We start from the raw sequence: 18,726 nt of genomic DNA, 5'->3' as shown, positions 1-18,726 counted from the left end.
GTGCCGCTCAAAGAGATACGTAATAAGCTTATTTACCCGGAATAGTGCAAACATCAGCTGAATAGCAAAACACAGTTCTATTCTTGTACTTTCTGTTTCATTTCGTAACTTCAGGGTTGAAACGACGCTGAATATGTGAGACAAATGCCGCGTTATCAATTATGCCGACATGATGCACCGCAAGTCGCAAGCAAAGGCTTAGGCGAGGACGCATATGATGTGAATCAGTCTCCATATCAGTGGAAAAATCAGAGATTTCATGTCCCGAGAACCCCAGATTTTGCATCTCTACCGATCGGCAAATCTATTTATCTGTAGCCAATTATCTTATTCCAAGAATTCAAACAGTGACAACGATCCACTCAAGCTCAGGCGGTGTTATCGGGCTCCCATTTACGGATACATCGTCACGTTATCATCACCTAATGACGCTATCTCCCGTTACAGCTTGAGGACTCCAGCTATTTACAGGGCGACCCACCCTCGCTCTCACCGAGCAGACAGAACAGGGCATGTAAACATCCATTCCATCCATGTCCAGGGATCGATCGCATTGCATCGTCTTTTCTTGTCAATTTTAACGGCTACAACAACAAGAACAAGGACATCTTACTCCTCTATATCCTACATCCAACAACGACTCTATATACTCGACTGCCCTTCCTACAAACCTACCGCGATAACCCAACCGAGAGCCAAGACATGCGATATCGTCCGACCGCCTAAAACACATCTGCCATTATTTTCCGCCATCTCGTCATTTGCCCGCAATGACCAGGCCTCGCCGGCACTCCGGCGCGAGCGAGGAGAGCTCGGGTACGGCTCGGGAGCAGGTAGGCGAGAGGAACATCGTTGTCGACGCGACATCAAGCGGCTGACCATGATAAGGAGCTAGGGAGCATGTATGATTACCTGGCCAAGATTATATTGCTTGGGCCCAGCGGAACTGGAAAGTACGTCATTACTCGACACACTTGGCGAGCAAGCGAGCGATTGCAAACTCTCTTTCGCGATAGTGGCGCTCCTACACCAAAGTCTTCGGCTGACCGTTTTGCGCTTTTATAGGTCATGCCTACTACATCGTTTTGTCAAGAATGAATGGAGAGTCTTGTCGTCGCAAACCATCGGCGTAGAATTTGCTACAAAAATCATCAAAGTCGGTACCGGATCAAGGCGGAAACGGATAAAGCTTCAGGTATACCACGCTCGATCGCGTGACAACAAAGAAAGCACGTTAACAGGGTCTAGCTCTGGGATACGGCGGGAACTGAACGTTTTCGATCAGTCTCTCGCTCCTATTATCGAGGCGCTGCCGGCGCTATCCTCGTCTACGACCTCACCTCTCACGCATCCTTCCGAAACCTACAACCTTTCCTAAATGATGCCCGAGCGCTTGCATCACCGAACCTAAGCCTTATGCTCGTTGGCAACAAACTCGATCTTACCGATACACTCGTCGACACAAGTCTTCCGCCCCCGACACCAACGAGCGTCACATCCAACTCAACACTGACATCTGGTATGCTCGGCGCTGGAGGCAGCTCTTATACAAGTACAGCCACGACCAGAGATCGCGGGGCATCCATAAGCGCAGGAAGTCAACAGAGAGCCACAGTCGCACCAGAAGGCAGAGAAGTTACGCGAGCGGAATCCAGTCGATGGGCTAGCACGGCAGGAATATCGGTGGTGACAGAAGCGAGCGCATTCAACGGCGAGGGCGTTGACGAGATTTTTGAAAGACTAGCAAGAATAATTCTCACAAAGATTGAATTGGGAGAGATTGATCCTGACGATCCAGCGAGTGGTATCCAGTATGGCGACAGCGGTGGGTGGAACACAGCCAGTGACGGAGGCAGTATCAAGAGTTCTATGACGGGCGCCACTGTGGACGATGGTCATAGCGGACTGAGAAGGAGGAGGAAAAAGAACAGGACGCAGAACTGGGGACTACGGGAGTGGGAAGAGGTTTTTACGCTGAGCAATCGGCGGAGAGGTGGTGGTTGTTGTTGATTGTTCAAGCTATGTTTTACCTCTTTTCCGTTTGGAGCTCCCGGTAATGGATAGGCAGTGTTTGGAGATATCCGGTTGCATGGTTAGACCGGTAGTGTTTAGGAAAACATTCGTTCATCAGCGTGTTTGGCGTTTGGATAGACGAGATGAAGCTGCGAACTGCACACGACTAAGCGAGTTCGCGAGCTGTACTTGAGTCCGAATAATGTACATAGTAATGTCAACTCTTTCTTAGAGACTTCGAGAAGATACCACCCGTCGACATAGCTGTTCGATTTGAGCAATAATTACTCTATTCTTCAGAAGCAAACAGTGAAGGTCAACACCATCTATACCAAAGACTGGGGTGTAAGTGGTGGGCTAATATTGATCTTGAATAAAGGGCTGACGTCAAATTTACAAGTAAAGCAGAGTGAGTTACTCATCACCAGATGCTTGCGGAGTTGAAATTCCACCATTCATCGTTCGGGACTCAGCTTGGCTTGAAGAATTGGAGTTGGCGCTTATTGGTGTGACGGATCGACGTGCCGTAGAAGCGCTTGTGGAAACTCTTCTGCAGTGTAGATGTTGAAATAACATGCTATTGCTCGTAACTGACCATTGAGATTGAGAAAAAGAATTGGACGTCTTACGAGGATTGTACCTGGATGCATTTGTAGATCGCGGGGTCATCATGACTTGCACCTGCCCTGGCAAATTGCCCGGTTAAAGCCATCGTTCCTTCCATGTCAAAAAGGTCGGATCGTCAACCAAACCATTCCTTTCTATTCCTTTTCTGTATTCTTCAACTTCACTCTTTCATAAAGTAAATCCCCTGAATCGATTTCTCTCACAACGTGTACAATCACAGCCTCACTGAGACCATTTCGTCATGGCTCCCCGCACTGTCACCCCAATCGACAAGAAATGGCAATTCAAGCAGGAGAAAGAAGACGACTCCGCTTATTTACCAGTCGCTCAATTTCCAACAAACGTTCATCTTGACCTTTTACATCATAAGAAGATTCCTGACCCTTATATTGGAAAGAACGAGCTCAAAGTTCAATGGATCGGGGAGACTGTCTGGGTGTACAAGACGACCTTTTCTAGCCCCGAGATTCATGATGGTGCAGAGGCGATTCTGGCCTTTGATGGTCTTGATACCTTCGCCACGGTTGAGTTGAATGGGGAAAAGATTCTTGAGACCGAGAACATGTTTGTTCCCGAACGGGTGGACGTCACAAAGAATCTTAAAAGGGACGGCGAGAATGAGCTCCGCATCACATTTGATGCGGCGTATTTGAGAGGATGGAAGTTAGTGGAAGAGCATCCTAACCACAAGTATGTTGTCTGGAATGGGGATGGCTCAAGACTGCCTGTCAGAAAGGCGCAGTACCACTGGGTAGGTCATTCCATCTTTGGTGTTTCATCGTATCTAACTAATTCTCAGGGCTGGGATTGGGGTCCCGCTTTGCTTACATGTGGTCCTTGGAGACCTATCAACCTTGAAGTTTATGAGTCTCATATCGCAGATCTCTACACTGAGTCAGAGGTTGAGAAGTCCCTCAAGAAGGCGGATGTTGTTGTTCATGCGGCTGTTGAAGGCACAGCCTCAAAAGTCCGCTTTGAAGTCTCTTTAGATGGAAAGAAGGTTGCATCTGAAACCACACATGTAAAAGACAAAGACGCAACCACTACGTTCCACATCCAAGATCCGGCTCTCTGGTATCCAGTCAGATATGGAAAACAACCCCTGTATACCATCAAGGCCACTCTTCTCGAGGACGATAACGAGATAGATACAATCTCCAAGAAGATCGGCCTTCGCAAACTTGAACTTGTTGAACGAGAGCTTGATGGTCAGCCAGGTACCAGCTTCTTTTTTCAAGTCAACAACATCCCGATCTTCTGCGGTGGAAGCAACTGGATTCCAGCAGATAACTTCATTCCTCGAATTACGAAAGAGAGATACCGAGACTGGGTCAAGCTCGTCGCTGATGGCAATCAGTTTATGCTCCGAGTTTGGGGAGGTGGTATCTACGAAGAAGATGTCTTCTATGACGCCTGCGATGAATTCGGCATCCTTGTTTGGCAGGACTTCATGTTCGCTTGTGGCAACTATCCTGCCTGGCCTGACCTACGGAAGTCTATTGACCGAGAAGCTCGAGCCAATATCAAGCGACTTCGCCACCATCCATCAATTGTTCTTTGGGCTGGCAACAACGAGGACTACCAACTGCGTGAGTCCGAGAATCTTACATATGACTTCGACGACCATGACCCAGAGAGCTGGTTAAAGACCGACTTCCCTGCCCGCTACATTTACGAAAAGCTACTTCCAGACGCTTGCAAAGATCTTCATCCAAATGCCGTCTATCATATTGCCAGCCCTTGGGGTGGCAAGGTGACCACTGACCCAACTATTGGAGATATCCATCAATGGAATGTTTGGCACGGTTCTCAACAAAAGTACCAAGACTATGATAAGCTCGTTGGTAGATTCGTTTCCGAGTTTGGTATGGAAGGTTTCCCAGATATTAAGACCATCGATGCTTTCCTTCCACAAGGCAAAGATGACCCTGAGCGATTCTCAACATCATCTACGATTGACTTTCACAACAAGGCAGATGGACAGTTGCGTCGACTGGGTCTGTACATGGCCGAAAATTTCCGTTTCACGCTGGAGCCCTTGGAAGACTACGTCTACTACAGCCAACTGCTACAAGCCGAGGCCCTAGCCTCAGCCTATAGGCTTTGGAAGCGACAGTGGCAGGGCCCGAAAAAAGAGTATTGCAGTGGTGTCTTGGTTTGGCAGACCAACGACTGCTGGCCGGTTACTTCATGGGCCATCTGTGACTACTACCTTCAGCCCAAGCATTCCTACTTCACCATCAAGCGGGAGATGGCACCTATCACTATTGGCATGACACGTAGAGAGCACAAGCACCCCAAGAACAAATACACAAGGGTTGATATTGAGACTAAGGTCAAGGTTGAGATTTGGGGAAGTAATCTCAAATTGGAAGACGTTACTGTAGACTGTGTTGTCAAGGCCTGGGACGTTGAGACCGGAAAGGAGACATACTCCCAGACAGTTGTTTCTGATCTAGTTCTCCAGAGTAACCGCTCAACGGAAATCAAGACCCTGGATGTCCCCGTTGAGAAGCCCAACGCTGACCTTGAGGCGAAGACTGTTGTTGCAGCTTACTTCTACCAGGATGGCAAACAGATTGCACGATATGTCAACTGGCCCGAGCCACTGAAGTACCTACACTTCCAAAAGCCCAAGAACCTCAAGACTGAAATTTCTGAAGGATGCAAGTCCGTTGAGATTAGCGCTGAGGTGCCTATCAAGGGACTAGCGGTATTGAGCGGAGACGATGGGGTCAAGTTTGAAGACAATCTAGTCGACATCGTCCCGGGTGAGGTTGTCAAGATTGGCGTTACAGGTGCCAAGAAGGGTACTGTACTCAAGACACAGTACTTGGGGATGCAGGTCCACGATTGAGAGACAGAGTATTTTTAATGTTACGGGCATATGAAGTTGTGAATTGATAGTGATTGCTACCTGCGACCCTCGGGAGATGTTGTTTTCTGCCTAGATCTTCAAGCGTCTCAGCAATACGATCAGCAAGTTTCCGTTGGCTTAAGCTATGAAGATCTCACGAGCTAGTCAACAGCTGACATCCACACAAAACGTCTTACTCGTGTTTGCCACAAAGCCATAACGGCTATCGTAACTTTATCAGGAAACTTAATCACCCCCGCTTCCCCGGATATTTGATAAGCCAATGGTCGCAGATGCTTTCGTGATTATGTTCTTGATATGGAAATAATTTCCTGACCAGTCTTGAGTGACAAGTAACATAATAAAAGAAGTCAGATGCTGGTGTAAGGTATAAAGTGAGAGGATGGCAGTATGAAGGGGTCCAAATTCTCGTCAGCTACTTTCAACTACTGTATAGTTGATGCTCGATCCTATTGATATTATACCACAAAAGCTTTGAGGGAGCTCAAATCTATACCATCCTCTCAATACACAAAGCATTATTCTGCCACTATGCCTATCTATCTGAGCATGCAAAGAGTCCGCTTCTCCAGCCCAGACGCTTACGAGAAGTTCAAGGTTCTCTTCGCCGACACACGTCGCCATCTTATGACACTCCCAGGATTTCTACACCTAACCTGGTGGGAACATCCTGACGACAGAAGCTGGTACAACGAATGCAGTTTCTGGACTAGTCGTGGTGCTCTGTACGACTGGCACAAGAATACCTACCATAAATACTGCAAGGAGTGGGCAGCTAACGGGGCTATTATGGAGGACATCATCACTAATTTCGAGCTTGTTGGGACAAGACTGCTTCGTGTGTGTCCTGTGTGTAATCACACTCAGGATAAAAAGTATAATCTTGCTGAGGAGCAGGCTGTTCTTCATGAACAGTGTCCGCAGTGCGGGTTTCACTTCCCGGTATTGGAGGAGACACCGTCAAGTTTTGCGGTTTTCAAGGATGTTCCGGGTATTCCTATGCCAGAAGGGGCCCCAAAAGAGGTCGATGGGAGACACACTGATGGGAATAAGGAGTCGAGTGCTTGTCCGATGTGATCGCTTGAAGAGACATGGTGGGAAAGGAGTCGGTAAATATCTGTATGTCTATGTCAGCTTGAGGTAGTTGAATTAAGGTTATCTGCGACAAAGCCTGGATGTTTCAGTGTCGACGTAACTACCAACATGTTGAGCTGACAATGCATATCCTTTGCAATGTGAGGTGCCGCTCCCTTTTGGTATGAGGACCAATAGGGGCTGCTACTCTTACACCACAAGAGAACTGCACTACTATTCAGTAGTTGTGAGCCCGGCAGTTGAGACTGATGGCACTCACACATAAAGAGATATAATCAGTCAGCATCGCAAAGAGTTGAGTCATGAATCGTGTTTTCGGGAGCACTGGTGCATTGGATGCACCTCAGGAGATACTGGCGCTGAAGGCCGACAGAACCCATACGGACAATCACAGATATGTTCTCTTTTTCTCTACTCCCTGACTGAAGCATGATGGACGAGTATCAATGTCGGAAGGGAAAGTTTCGGACTAATGAGCTTGAGGGACAGGAGGGGGTGTTGATGAGGGTGCTAGCGAGTCTCGAGTTTTGTTTTCGCAGTGACACGCAACATACATGATAAAGACGATGATCTCGTGTGTGAAGAGCCGCTGATCATACGAAGCAGCATATCCGGAGGTGTAGCTAGCATTTTGCGGAGCAGTGCGACTACACACTGCCTTCACTACCACACGCCGTGTTGGCAAGATAACAACGTATCACTGCCTCATGCAAGGTCCTTGTAAGACCATCAGCAAAGCTGCGTCGGTGATTGGGCGTCATGAACATGACCTAAGAACTCTATCTCCAAAGACAAGGGGATGGACTGCATCTCAATATTTGGATCTCATGCTGAAGTTGAAGACCGTACTGCAGTACTAGGGCTCCAATGTTAAATCAGTATTACCTGCTCTCGTCAAGAACTAGTATTGGAGTTAGAACTAGAATCTTGAATTGAGGTTCCTCTTAGATAAGTTAAGTATGACTACTCCACGGGCCGACCATGTCTCCCTAAGTTATGGGGTCGGCCTTATCCCCAACTTCCACTTTCCAAACAGAGTTTGAATCAGATTCACTTGCCAGAAACAGATTTTAGGTTATGAGAGAATGTTCAGAGTCAATCAAAACATGCCGGCCACCTTTTTCAAGCACCTTGATGGCACACCTAAGACTGGGCGACCATAATGAAGACCTAGACAACAAAGGAAGTCAATAGCGGCCCCAACGATTACTATTTCGAAAATTCATATAGCTTTAGATAGGCTTGAAATGCCTGGCCCCTTATTGTTTCGCTTCTTGAGTTGTAAATATGGTCTGTCACTGAGTAAGGGGGCTTGGTTATGGTAGAAGCTGTGGAAGAGTCTCTAAAGCTTGCTTGTGGTCAGAGAAATCGAATAAAGATCAGTGTCCCTACGTTCTAGCGTAAACAAGATACCATCTGATAGATGCGCTGTATCCTGCTGATGCAGCATCTCGGCGACTATGGTGTAAACAGGAAGGTAGCAGAAGCAACTTCTTGTTGTGAATGGTCGTAAGTGATTAATCGAAGATGAGCGAAGAGCTAGAAGTATGTATTGATGGAAGTAGATGCATGAACGTTTTCGAAGATCTTTAACTCGAATGGTGTGTGCAGAACACCCTCCATAGAAAGGCGAGAGTAGTCTAGAAGTCTTGGAAGCCTCGTGCCTTGCGTGATTGGATATCACTGCTACCGCTCAGGTTGCCTCAAAGGCTTAACGCACATATGGCTGGCTAACCGGGGCGCTTATTTATGTTCGGAAGCCTGATCTCTTCCAGGATGTGGGAACCTTTGTTGGAGTCTGTCGCCTCGAAGCTGCGTGGGATGGATTTTGAGGTGCCTCGCAGGCGACTTTCCCTGCTGACGATATTGAACAATATGGGATCCTTATCGTGACATAGCTCTCGGTTCGAAGACAATAGTGACCAGCTAGGAAGGAGCTCAAGTAATCAAGGTCGTAAGTACTTTTGTGGTAGGTCTTCCTAGCGGCAGGATCTCATGTAGTGGCGACACTCGTCGATTCAACGGCGACAGGGGTCCTCAGGGTACAGGAAGCGGGCATACCACATCGATGATCTCATCCAGAGTGAGAGAGGTGCCATATTGCATACGGACTCTTGTGGTTAAAGCAGATGCTACCTTGTGGCATCAAGTTTGAGCCATGAGTTGAGTTCAGACTAGCCCAGGGCAAAAGGACACCACTTGGTGTAAAGCTTAATAGATGCTTAAATGTCAAAGCGGCGTGGTCTACTTTCAGTTTTAGGGGTGACTGCGAGAGCCAGCTTCGGTTGATAGCCGTAAGATCAGTTTCAGCTCTTGCTGTTGTTCCTGAGCCTCGCAACAATAGTAAACCTTTGTCGAGAGGATTCCGGCGGGCCGTGGCGATCATGCGGCGTGGTCACGGAGTAATAAACAGATTCGCTAAGCAGTATGATGTGTATGCCTTGGACAGTTATTGAAAAGGCTCAAAGCAGGGTATCGATGATGGCAGCCAATTGCTGGTCTTCCTAAGCTATTGAGAGCGACCAGGGTTGTCAGCGTCTCCTGACTCAAAACATCGCTAGACCAGTCAAAAAGTTCCTTGGCCATAAGCGAGTGCTGTACAAGATGGCGTGCGAGTGTTGTCGGATAGTTTCCACGAATGGGTTGGGTTGCTTGGACTCGGAGTTTAGTTCGGTATTGAACAAGAATGATACGTAGGTCTTGGCAGACCGATAACCTAATGCAACACATTAGAATAGGTACTATCCAAGAACATGACAGGTACTTTTGTTCTGATAGCATCATGCGGTGCTGATAAGGGTTAATTGATTGATTAGTCGGATGCATGAGCAAGGGTCATGAGATGTGAAGATAGAGCGGGGTCCATTCATTACTGAGGTTGGCCTTGACCAAGGTTGGGCAGATACCTAAAAGGGACTCGAGATTAGCACCCTAAATCAGGCTTCGATAGGTAGAATGGAATAGAATTATGGTTAGAATTAAACTGGCACGGGAAGGAAGGCGCTAACGGGTAGTGAAAATCTCCGTGTCTCTGCAGGGGTTAAAGTGTCTTGGCCTCACCCTTGAACAAGTGATTGTGAAGCCTGATGATGATGTTGTTGTTGTTGTTGTAAGTTAGACTTCTGGGGTGCGTCAATGCGCCTGCTGGGTCCAAGCCACAAATCTTTATCTCTGCAGACAGGTAAGACAGGAAAGAACCAACAACCCGTTTACTCCTTCCGCTACTTCTCATTGGTTGATCTATCTCCCCACTCTTGGCTTTTGCCCGTGGCATCTCCGGCCCCTCTATTAGACTATCAACTCCACCCAGGCCTTACAGTGGGAAACCTCAACTTTACAACTACTCAGGATATCTATTCGCCGACGCAAACTCGATGGAATGTGGATCACGACAGATTCAATGAACAGGGATACCAAATATCAGGCTTTGGTCGCTTTGTTACCATTTCGATGTCTTCATTGCAACGTTTGAGACAATCGATATAGATCATCTAAGACTTCCGCAAGGAGTGCACTCCAACCCCTCGCATCAAATCACGCTGCCCTCCTTTTCATCCTCCCGTGGGCTTCGAGCCATAGAATCATGAGGCTAAGCAAGGGTGCTTTCCTTACAACTTAGCCTCACTGCATCAGCCTCCAGCGAAAATGAGCATTCGAATCAGTGTCTTGTCCTGCGAGGCCAGCGGCGGCAACGATACGCACCTACTCGGGCATAGTGTCCCAAAGAGGAAGTTGATTTGATGCTCATCTATGACTGGAACCTCTATTCAAGTTGCAGCATAGCTCTTGGTGTGAAACCCTTCCCGCACGGCTCTTGTCATCGGTAGGGCTAGGTCATCAAGGGGCAATGTCTAGCCTGCTTTGGCTATGCTGGAGTTGCGGAGAAGCATAGTTGCTTTATCAGGCAGTTCACTAACTTCCCGCTCGACTTCTTTCGACTATCAATTCACCAAGCCTCTGACGATAAACACCTCGAACTAGGATTTATGCATCTTCTACGGGCCGATCCATGATTCCGACTGGCTATGTTCCTGTTTCCTGCCTCCAATCAAGGACTAGAAGGCATTTGCCTTCCCCCCCCCCCGGGCCGCTCCCCATTATCATCTGAGGAGTTCTGGATACCGGCAGTCACTGCCAAGATCGAGATATGAGGCTAGGCCGAGACTACTTGGTTGATCTTTAGGAGTAACTTGTTGGAGGGTTGTTTTCTTAGTGCCATGTCGATCATGATTGACGGCAGGGAGTTCCACTGAACAGATCCTGAATACACACAACTATAGCCAAGGTTATTGATGGTAGCCTCCTTATTCCTCACGCCATGTCTCATCACATGCAATCGAATTCCGTCAACGTATTGTTGTTCATAAGTTGTGAGACAAGCCGGGTGTGTTCAGGAAGTCCACTGAGACCCATTACGATATCCTGGTGCTCTATCATCAAGGTATTCGTTACGATGAAAGTCCTATGCATCCTTCTTGGCCTTGATGCCAGGCCCACCGACCTGCTTCTTGCATTCTCAAGAACTTTTGCACTCTCGTTATCCTGAGTCGCCTCTCAGAGCTTCTGCCGCCTCGATGCATCGCATCTCGCCTTCCTCTTTTTGTCTGGCGTTGCTGAAGACGATGGCGAGACGCTACGTAAATCTGTCGGTTGTCGCCGCAAGAGGAAGCTGATGAAAATCATCCCTTCGATTGTGTCTTGATGGGACATCATGTCTGGGAATAGATGCAAGACACTTGCAGATTTGCACCTTACAAACCCTGCACTCTGTAAGTTGCGGTTGAGAATCTCCGGCCGTTGGGCTTTTGACTTCTGGGGGGACACCAAAGAACAAAGTCTCTCTCCACAAACCGTTCGATATACTTCTGCCACCACAATGATAGCTAACGTTACCATGTATCATGGCTGCGAATGGCTGGCAGAGGTGACTTCATGAACTCAACATACGAACCCCGTATCAGCCCATCCATATTGTTATTGAAGCAGTCGCCTAGCAACATAGATCAGATCTATATAAGACGTGTTGTCCTCCTCCTCAAAACAACTTACCTTTTCATCATCATCACCCTCAGTCTCATCCACACACAAGCATCCCCAATCGTCTCTTGTTCTGCCTCTGCTCCTTTGTATCTTCACAATGGTGAACTTCAAGAACCTCGCTTTCGCCGCGACAACCCTCCTCGGGCTCGTCAACGCCGCTCCTACTACTGCAAAGGTTGACTCCAGCAAGATCATTCCTGGCAAGTACATCGTCACCCTCAAGTCTGATATCGCTGCTGCCGATGTCGAGAGCCATCTCAGCTGGGTTGAGGATGTTCACAAGCGTGGACTGAACAAGCGTGCCGAGAAGGGTGTTGAGCGCACCTACAACGGCAAGTATGGCTTCCACGGCTATGCTGGCTCTTTCGACAAGGGCACCATCAAAGAGATTAAGGAGAACCCCGATGTAAGTGACACCGAATGTCGATGAACTATCCGATGCTGATATCTAGTCCAGGTTGCCATCGTCGAAGAGGACCGCGAGTGGGTCATCAACTGGGTTGAGGAGGAGGAAGAAGAGGCAGAGACTCTCGCAAAGCGTGCCTTGACTACTCAGAGTGGCGCCACTTGGGGACTCGGCACGGTCTCTCACCGTTCCAGGGGATCTACCAGCTACATCTACGATACCAACGCTGGTACCAACACATATGCCTACGTCGTCGACACTGGCGTTCGAACCACCCACAATGAATTTGAGGGTCGTGCTCAGGCCGTCTACACTGCCTTCAGTGGCGACAACGCCGATTCTGTAGGCCACGGTACTCACGTCTCTGGCACCATTGCCGGCAAGACCTACGGTGTCTCCAAGAAGGCCACCATCCAGGCTGTCAAGGTCTTCCAGGGCAGCTCTTCTAGCACCTCTATCATTCTCGCTGGTTTCAACTGGGCCGCCAACGATATCATCTCCAAGAGCCGAACTGCTCGCTCTGTCGTGAACATGTCTCTTGGTGGTGGTTACTCTGCTTCTTTCAACAACGCCGTCGACTCTGCTTCCCGATCTGGTATCATCTCTGCCATTGCTGCTGGAAACGATGGTGCCAACGCCGCCAACACCTCTCCTGCCTCTGCTGCCAGCGCTATCACCGTCGGTGCTATCGACAGCAACTGGGCCATTGCCTCTTACTCCAACTACGGCACCGTCCTTGACATCTTTGCTCCCGGTTCCGCCGTTCTCTCTGCGTGGTACACTAGCAACAGCGCCACCAACAGCATCAGCGGTACCTCCATGGCTACTCCCCACATTGCTGGTCTTGTCCTTTACGGTATCTCTGTCAACGGTGTCTCCGGCGTCTCTGGTGTCACCAACTGGCTCACCAGCACTGCTACTTCTGGCAAGATCACTGGCAACCTCCGCAGCTCCCCCAACCTGATCGGTAACAACGGCAACACTGCCCAGTAAGCGCTTTAACATACCAAAAGAGACGATGGATGTCTGTTGTGAGACCTTGATCCAAGAGGAGGATGAGGGTTGGGAACGATGAGTATATATGAGATTGAGAATGACTACAAGATTATGAAGGCGGATATTGGAGGAATTTGGGGACACTCTTTGATTCTAAAGTCGCTGTTCATAGGCCATCTGAATATACAACTGTACATATCGCGAGATCTTAAGGCCTCGACGGTCGTAAACGGAATATGTGACTTCTCTCAATGCACTAATACCTGTATGATAGTTTGATATGGCCATAAGAATTAAGCTTTTGAAACTTCAAGACTGTCCAAAGACTCTATAGTAAGGGTCACTTCTATGGCCATTGCCACTACTGTATTGGTCTACCTCGAGTAGCCTGGTGGAAGCAAGAAAGCTTCTGATTTCTACTCTAAATGATAGAAGACTTAGGTAATTCTAATAAAACCTTACTCAAATTTAGTATAGATTTGGTATATCTTTAGATCAATCTTTTTTGGCGCTTTGATTTACGATTAGAAGTTTTCTTGATCCTCCCCTGGGTTTCGAGCACCCCTGACAAGTGATACCCTTCTTTCGGGCCACAGCTCGAACAAAAAACCAATACTCAATAAAGTTATATAAGTTTAGGTAGACTTGGCTAATATTCAATAAAGTAATAAGGTTTGGGTAAACTTTTATAACTTTAGAGTCACTTCAGGTATAAAGGGGACCCTTCCCCCCACTCTGATCCAACTTTCAACCTTTCTCCTTCTTTATACTCGCCAACACTTTCTGCCACCTCATATACAAGCTCCTTTCCACAGCACCAAGATGCTCAATCATAAACGAAAAAGCCTGTCCCAGGGCCCCTTTGAAGGTCTTCAAAACGAGAACAACCATACCAGAAAGACACCCGCTCCTAAGCGACAAAGGTTCGATGCCCCCTTTGATAATCCAGATGATTACATTTTGGATAACCATCTTGGACGATCCATTCGGCGCATGTTATCTCCTCTTAGTAAAGAAGCCTTTGTTATCAACATGGATGACGACGCTTATGAGTATAACATCCTGCAAAAGAGCCCTAAAGAACTTCACCAGGAACTACGCAGGCACATTACGGATGTCAAAGAAGGGCTGGAACAGTCTGAAGATAAGTCTGACCTTGACGAACATATCATAGATGAACTCGCTCGCATGGTCTATGGGTCCAATATGATCGAGAATGTTGGCGGAGGTCTTGACATCACACTAAAGCTCTGCAAAGACGTCTTCCGAGGAGGCAAAGAGCCTCCCGAAGAGATTGGCGAACGCGACCCAGATTATGAACAACTCGAAATCTATCTCTCGAATAACGACTTACCTTGCAAACACGCCGATATCCTTCAAAGTTACCGAGAGATCGTTCAACACGCCAAGGCTGCCCGGTTCATGATCGAGCAAGTCTGCATCAACGGCAAGGACTTATCTGAGGATATCATCGCGCAAGCTCATGGTGACCTGACATATAAAATCGAAATCAGCGAACACATATCCTGGAACGTATACAGTGGACGGTACCGGTTATGGAATGTCCGATGTGGTTCTCATGTCTTCATGGACCATAGCAAGGTCCGCATTGCGATGCGCGACATGATAGAGGAACTAGAGTCCGATATCAGGAAGGCTACGAACGAAGGACAAATCGACCCGGTAGCGCTTGCAAGTAAGTACTGCCACCGGTTTGTTAACATCCATCCGTTTGGAGACGGAAACGGCAGGACATGCCGTCTTATTCTTAACACTCTCCTCATTAAGTACGGCGGTGGGTGTCCCATCGTCAGCATCGGGCAGGACGGCAGAGATCGACGAGAGTATTTGCGCATCGCCGTGGCGCAAAGTATGGCGCAGCTCGCGTTTTTCACGCTACAACATGCCCGTGATAGCATGCTTAGGCTAAAGGAGGCAAGAAAACTTAGGGTATCTGTCCTAAATGATGAAAAGACTCGGGTAAATTTAGCATAGTTTTAGTAAACCTTAGACTAGTTACTTTAATATCTTGCCTTTATGTTAGAGGTTTTCTTGCTCCTGCCTACCTAGACTCCATCTTTAACTGTGATACCCGAGAATTTTAACTCAGCAACCTCGAACTCAAAAGAGGCACTTTTAACCGCCACACACGCGTCGGACATTTTAGCGAAATCCGGGGTTACAAGACGAAAGCTGGAAATAAGCGCATCTCAAAAAACTTCAGGACTTTACTCTAATTGATAAAAATAACTGATCTAAAGGCCTCCTAAGTCTACACTAAGTTCACCAAAATCTTTTTGTTACTTATGATAGAGGTTCAAGGTTTTCTTGCTCCCCGAAGCCGCCGTCAAATATGTAGGGTAGCATAGGCGAGCCATGCAGCAACCTCCAGCGAACAGACGTGGCTGGAGGCTTCTCGTATTGAATTTCCTTGAGACTAAGTGTGCTCGATGAACATTCTTCCATTCAATTTACTGATGAAGCCATTTTCTTCTTCGTCGTGTAAGTGGGCAAGGTATATGTACACTGTTCCATGGAGTTATGTAAGTCACAAGCACTTCCAATTGCTTGGCCCCTGTTTCTGCCCAGTGTTAACCCAGAAAATCCTTCTGCCTAGCATCAGCATCCATGTACTTGCGGATCAATATTCCCAGTTGAGCCTCATATGATACAAGGCTCATCTGCCGATGCCAAGGACAGTCGGTGTTAAAGTCGACTTGTCTGAATTTGATAAACCGTCACTGGAGGAACATACACTGAGGATGTTGGGCATTGGAGAAGAGATGTGGGATCATCATAGCCAGGGCCGACACCGGGGCCAAAACTGATACCGGGGAAACATGTGGGGAAGAAATGTGTTTCATGATCCCGAGCGTTTAAAAAGAGTGCATGTTTGCTATTCATTGCTTGGTCAGAAAACTTGGTAACAGCGCGTGATTTCTTTAATGCTCGGCGAACTCTTGCCCACTAAAATATCCGTGTAAGTCGGGGCACTCCGACACATTGATGTGGTATTGCCTTTTGCAATGTAACATCTCAAGTAAGAAAATGGATTTTGTATGGATTGCAATACGATTATTCTTATTTTGTGGATTCTTGTATGGTAATATCTCTTGTTGCATGATTGCCTGACTTGCTGACTGTATCGATACTCGTCCTGAACGTAGCTTGCATTTCTAGTAGTGAATCAATCATACATAAAGATCGTGCTCATAATATCCTCGCTCATCAGGCAATATGAGGCTATAATTCTGAAGTGCTTGATATTGCCATATACAGAAGTCTTTCCCAATATGGACATCCCACCCACCCCCATCCCATCGCCGGAGTCTCACCGACCCTAGCAGTGCTACTCCATAAAGATACATCGTCATTTGTATCTTTTCGTGTTGCATCTGGGGTCCCCGGATTGGCATGAGCTGTTAGTTGCGGGGAGCTTTAACATTGTGATCCGTGTAGTTGATGGCTGGAAATGGCAATGAAATTGTCGATGATGGAAATAATGTGGCTCGTTATATAAGGGCCATTCTTCTCCCAATGCTGATCTTGGTTCTACAGTATCACACTTGTACTTGCCTCGTGGCTTGGTTGAACTACTTCACTTCTTGTTTATACGGTGGTGAATAGATTGTATTCAAGCTTCATTCATCATGGAGTCGACAGTTGACGAGCGGACGAAGCTCGCCTACCAAAACCGATGGAGGACTCTCGCCAAGAACCCCAAGCTCATCGTCATCGCTCTCTTCGCCTCGTTCGTCTCCTGCATCCTCATATGCAATCTGTCACTAACGATTCTAGCTTCGGCGGCTTCGAATATGGCTACCAACAAGGTGTCCTAGGCCAGTCCCTGGTGATGCATCGCTTCAAGGAAAACTTCCCCTCTATCGTCAACTCGTCCTCAGCCACTGGCTGGCTCACCTCGATCCTTCAGCTCGGTGGTATTTTGGGCTCGTTGTCCGCTGGTGTCTTTGGTGAAGTCTACTCACGAAAGTATACAATGTTTATGGCTTGCTGCTGGGTTATTCTTGGCAGTTATTTGTATATCGGAGGAACCAAGGATAATGCTTCTATGCTCTATGCTGGTCGATTCTTCACTGGTATCGGAGTTGGTACTTTCAGTGGTGTTGGGTAAGTCCTAACTATTGCCCAATACCAAAAAGTCGTGTCTGACTGACGTCTCTTTAGTCCTCTCTACAACGCCGAATTATCGTCTCCCGAACTCCGTGGCTTCCTCGTCTCCTTCTACCAATTCTGCACTATCCTCGGCATCATGCTCTCATTCTGGATCGGATACGGCAGCAACTACATCGGCGGCACAGGAGAAGGCCAAAGCAACCTCGCATGGATGCTCCCATCCATCATCCAAGGAATCCCTGCTGTTCTTCTCGCTCTTGGAATCTGGTGGTTGCCATTTTCCCCACGTTGGCTCGTCAAGCAGGGTCGTGATGAGGAGGCTCTCAAGACACTGTCCTACCTTCGCAACCTTCCCATCGAGCACGAGCTTATTCAGGTGGAGTACAAGGAGATCAAGGCAGAGGCTCTCTTTGAACAGCGCGCATTCGCCAAGAACTTCCCCAATCTGGCTGCTAAAGAGCAGGGCAGTGTCTGGATGGCCCAGTTTGCTCAGTACTATCAGATCTTCCGCACCAAGGACAACTTCAAACGGGTTGCTACAGCTTGGCTGGTTATGTTCTGGCAGCAGTGGTCGGGCATCGACGCGATCATCTACTATGCCAGCCAAGTCTTTGAAAGTCTAGGTCTTACCGGAGGAACGCAGGCTCTATTGGCGACAGGAGTTACGGGCGTTGTGTTCTTCGTCTTCACTTTACCTGCGATGGCGATCATCGACAAGGTTGGACGAAAGCCCATGCTTTATGTTGGATCCATCGTCATGCTTATCTCTATGGTTCTCGCCGGTATTATTGTCGCCAAGTTCCAGCACGATTGGGAGACGCATAGTGCTGCAGGTTGGGTTGCCGTGGCTTTCATCTGGCTCTACGTTGGAGCTTTTGGAGCTACTTGGGGTCCTGTGTCGTGGACTCTTGTTGCCGAGATCTTCCCTCTATCTATCCGATCCAAGGGTTCTTCGATTGGTGCCTCCAGTAACTGGGTACGTATTCCCATCTCGTTATGGGATGACGATAACTAACAGTGACTCTAGCTCAACAACTTTGCTGTTGCCTTTTACGTGCCCCCAATGTTCGAGACCCTCGAATGGGGCACTTACATCTTCTTTGCCGTTTTCTTGGCATGCAGTATGGTCTGGCTGTACTTTTGTCTTCCAGAAACGAAGGGTGCTACTCTCGAGGATATGGACCGGGTCTTCGGAAGCCACACTGGTGAAGAGGACGCAAAGATGCTGGATGAGGCGCGCCGAGATGTTGGTCTCGGAATCGAGCTAGAGGTTGACGCTTTGAAGGCTGAGAAGGCGTTGGTGGAGGATGGAGAGATTGACACAAGGCCATCTCACCACGAGAACGCTTAGAAGCATAGATAGCCATACCTAGTAAGTCCATGGGACAAAATGCACTGGCGTGCATGATTTCTGTATTTATAAATGCAGATAATACAAGTCTTGGCAAGCCACTAAAGGTTTATGCTGTGAGACGCAATATCCAGCAGTGATTGTTCTGGTGTAAGTTGTTGAGCCAATAAGGATTCAAGTTGAAAT

At 47.8% G+C, this 18,726-nt stretch overlaps 6 protein-coding genes across 9 annotated transcripts; all 6 read left to right on the top strand.

Moving 5' to 3' along the window:
* Nucleotides 1-463: 463 nt before the first annotated feature.
* Nucleotides 464-2,346, top strand: FOIG_13246 (uncharacterized protein). Of its 4 annotated transcripts, XM_031214395.1 has the most exons (4): nt 464-833; nt 889-953; nt 1,066-1,195; nt 1,249-2,346. In XM_031214395.1, exons 1-4 carry the CDS (start codon nt 771-773, stop codon nt 2,008-2,010), a joined length of 1,020 nt encoding a protein of 339 aa, XP_031056105.1. In that variant the 5' UTR covers nt 464-770; the 3' UTR covers nt 2,011-2,346. The 4 variants fall into 4 exon arrangements, with proteins under 4 accessions (XP_031056105.1, XP_031056104.1, XP_031056106.1 ...); XM_031214394.1 differs by having other exon boundaries at nt 889-1,195; XM_031214396.1 differs by having other exon boundaries at nt 464-953; nt 1,249-2,335.
* Nucleotides 2,347-2,585: 239 nt separating this feature from the next.
* FOIG_13245 (beta-mannosidase) lies at nt 2,586-5,769 on the top strand. The gene is made up of 2 exons (XM_031214392.1): nt 2,586-3,391; nt 3,440-5,769. The coding sequence occupies exons 1-2, from the start codon at nt 2,882-2,884 to the stop codon at nt 5,495-5,497; spliced, it is 2,568 nt and encodes an 855-aa protein (XP_031056102.1). The 5' UTR covers nt 2,586-2,881; the 3' UTR covers nt 5,498-5,769.
* Nucleotides 5,770-5,918: 149 nt separating this feature from the next.
* On the top strand, nt 5,919-6,688 carry FOIG_13244 (uncharacterized protein). The gene has a single exon (XM_031214391.1). The coding sequence runs from the start codon at nt 6,050-6,052 to the stop codon at nt 6,593-6,595; it is 546 nt and encodes a 181-aa protein (XP_031056101.1). The 5' UTR covers nt 5,919-6,049; the 3' UTR covers nt 6,596-6,688.
* A 3,250-nt stretch (nt 6,689-9,938) lies between these two features.
* On the top strand, nt 9,939-13,564 carry FOIG_13243 (subtilisin). The gene is made up of 2 exons (XM_031214390.1): nt 9,939-12,059; nt 12,111-13,564. The coding sequence occupies exons 1-2, from the start codon at nt 11,751-11,753 to the stop codon at nt 13,050-13,052; spliced, it is 1,251 nt and encodes a 416-aa protein (XP_031056100.1). The 5' UTR covers nt 9,939-11,750; the 3' UTR covers nt 13,053-13,564.
* Nucleotides 13,565-13,814: 250 nt separating this feature from the next.
* Nucleotides 13,815-15,115, top strand: FOIG_13242 (uncharacterized protein). Its single transcript, XM_031214389.1, has one exon. The coding sequence runs from the start codon at nt 13,878-13,880 to the stop codon at nt 15,048-15,050; it is 1,173 nt and encodes a 390-aa protein (XP_031056099.1). The 5' UTR covers nt 13,815-13,877; the 3' UTR covers nt 15,051-15,115.
* Nucleotides 15,116-16,451: 1,336 nt separating this feature from the next.
* On the top strand, nt 16,452-18,712 carry FOIG_13241 (uncharacterized protein). Its single transcript, XM_031214388.1, has 4 exons — nt 16,452-16,806; nt 16,854-17,183; nt 17,241-18,165; nt 18,217-18,712. Exons 1-4 carry the CDS (start codon nt 16,706-16,708, stop codon nt 18,538-18,540), a joined length of 1,680 nt encoding a protein of 559 aa, XP_031056098.1. The 5' UTR covers nt 16,452-16,705; the 3' UTR covers nt 18,541-18,712.
* Nucleotides 18,713-18,726: the final 14 nt, after the last annotated feature.

Source organism: Fusarium odoratissimum (genome assembly GCF_000260195.1).
Source record: "Fusarium odoratissimum NRRL 54006 unplaced genomic scaffold supercont1.31, whole genome shotgun sequence".
NCBI classification, from domain to species: Eukaryota; Fungi; Ascomycota; class Sordariomycetes; order Hypocreales; family Nectriaceae; genus Fusarium; species Fusarium odoratissimum.
Note: the sequence above shows the minus strand (reverse complement) of the source record. Positions and strands in the feature narration are given on the sequence as shown.

What these genes read in the sequence shown, in the direction of transcription:
- FOIG_13245 (XM_031214392.1), top strand. Translation starts at nt 2,882, where the DNA reads ATGGCTCCCCGCACTGTCACCCCAATCGACAAGAAATGGCAATTCAAG. An exon ending in GAAAGGCGCAGTACCACTGG is followed by an intron (nt 3,392 to 3,439) that starts GTAGGTCATTCC and finishes ACTAATTCTCAG; the next exon opens with GGCTGGGATTGGGGTCCCGC.
- FOIG_13246 (XM_031214394.1), top strand. Translation starts at nt 905, where the DNA reads ATGATTACCTGGCCAAGATTATATTGCTTGGGCCCAGCGGAACTGGAA. An exon ending in GGAAACGGATAAAGCTTCAG is followed by an intron (nt 1,196 to 1,248) that starts GTATACCACGCT and finishes AACAGGGTCTAG; the next exon opens with CTCTGGGATACGGCGGGAAC.
- FOIG_13241 (XM_031214388.1), top strand. Translation starts at nt 16,706, where the DNA reads ATGGAGTCGACAGTTGACGAGCGGACGAAGCTCGCCTACCAAAACCGA. An exon ending in GTCATCGCTCTCTTCGCCTC is followed by an intron (nt 16,807 to 16,853) that starts GTTCGTCTCCTG and finishes TAACGATTCTAG; the next exon opens with CTTCGGCGGCTTCGAATATG. An exon ending in GGTACTTTCAGTGGTGTTGG is followed by an intron (nt 17,184 to 17,240) that starts GTAAGTCCTAAC and finishes ACGTCTCTTTAG; the next exon opens with TCCTCTCTACAACGCCGAAT.
- FOIG_13244 (XM_031214391.1), top strand. Translation starts at nt 6,050, where the DNA reads ATGCCTATCTATCTGAGCATGCAAAGAGTCCGCTTCTCCAGCCCAGAC.
- FOIG_13242 (XM_031214389.1), top strand. Translation starts at nt 13,878, where the DNA reads ATGCTCAATCATAAACGAAAAAGCCTGTCCCAGGGCCCCTTTGAAGGT.
- FOIG_13243 (XM_031214390.1), top strand. Translation starts at nt 11,751, where the DNA reads ATGGTGAACTTCAAGAACCTCGCTTTCGCCGCGACAACCCTCCTCGGG. An exon ending in AGATTAAGGAGAACCCCGAT is followed by an intron (nt 12,060 to 12,110) that starts GTAAGTGACACC and finishes TATCTAGTCCAG; the next exon opens with GTTGCCATCGTCGAAGAGGA.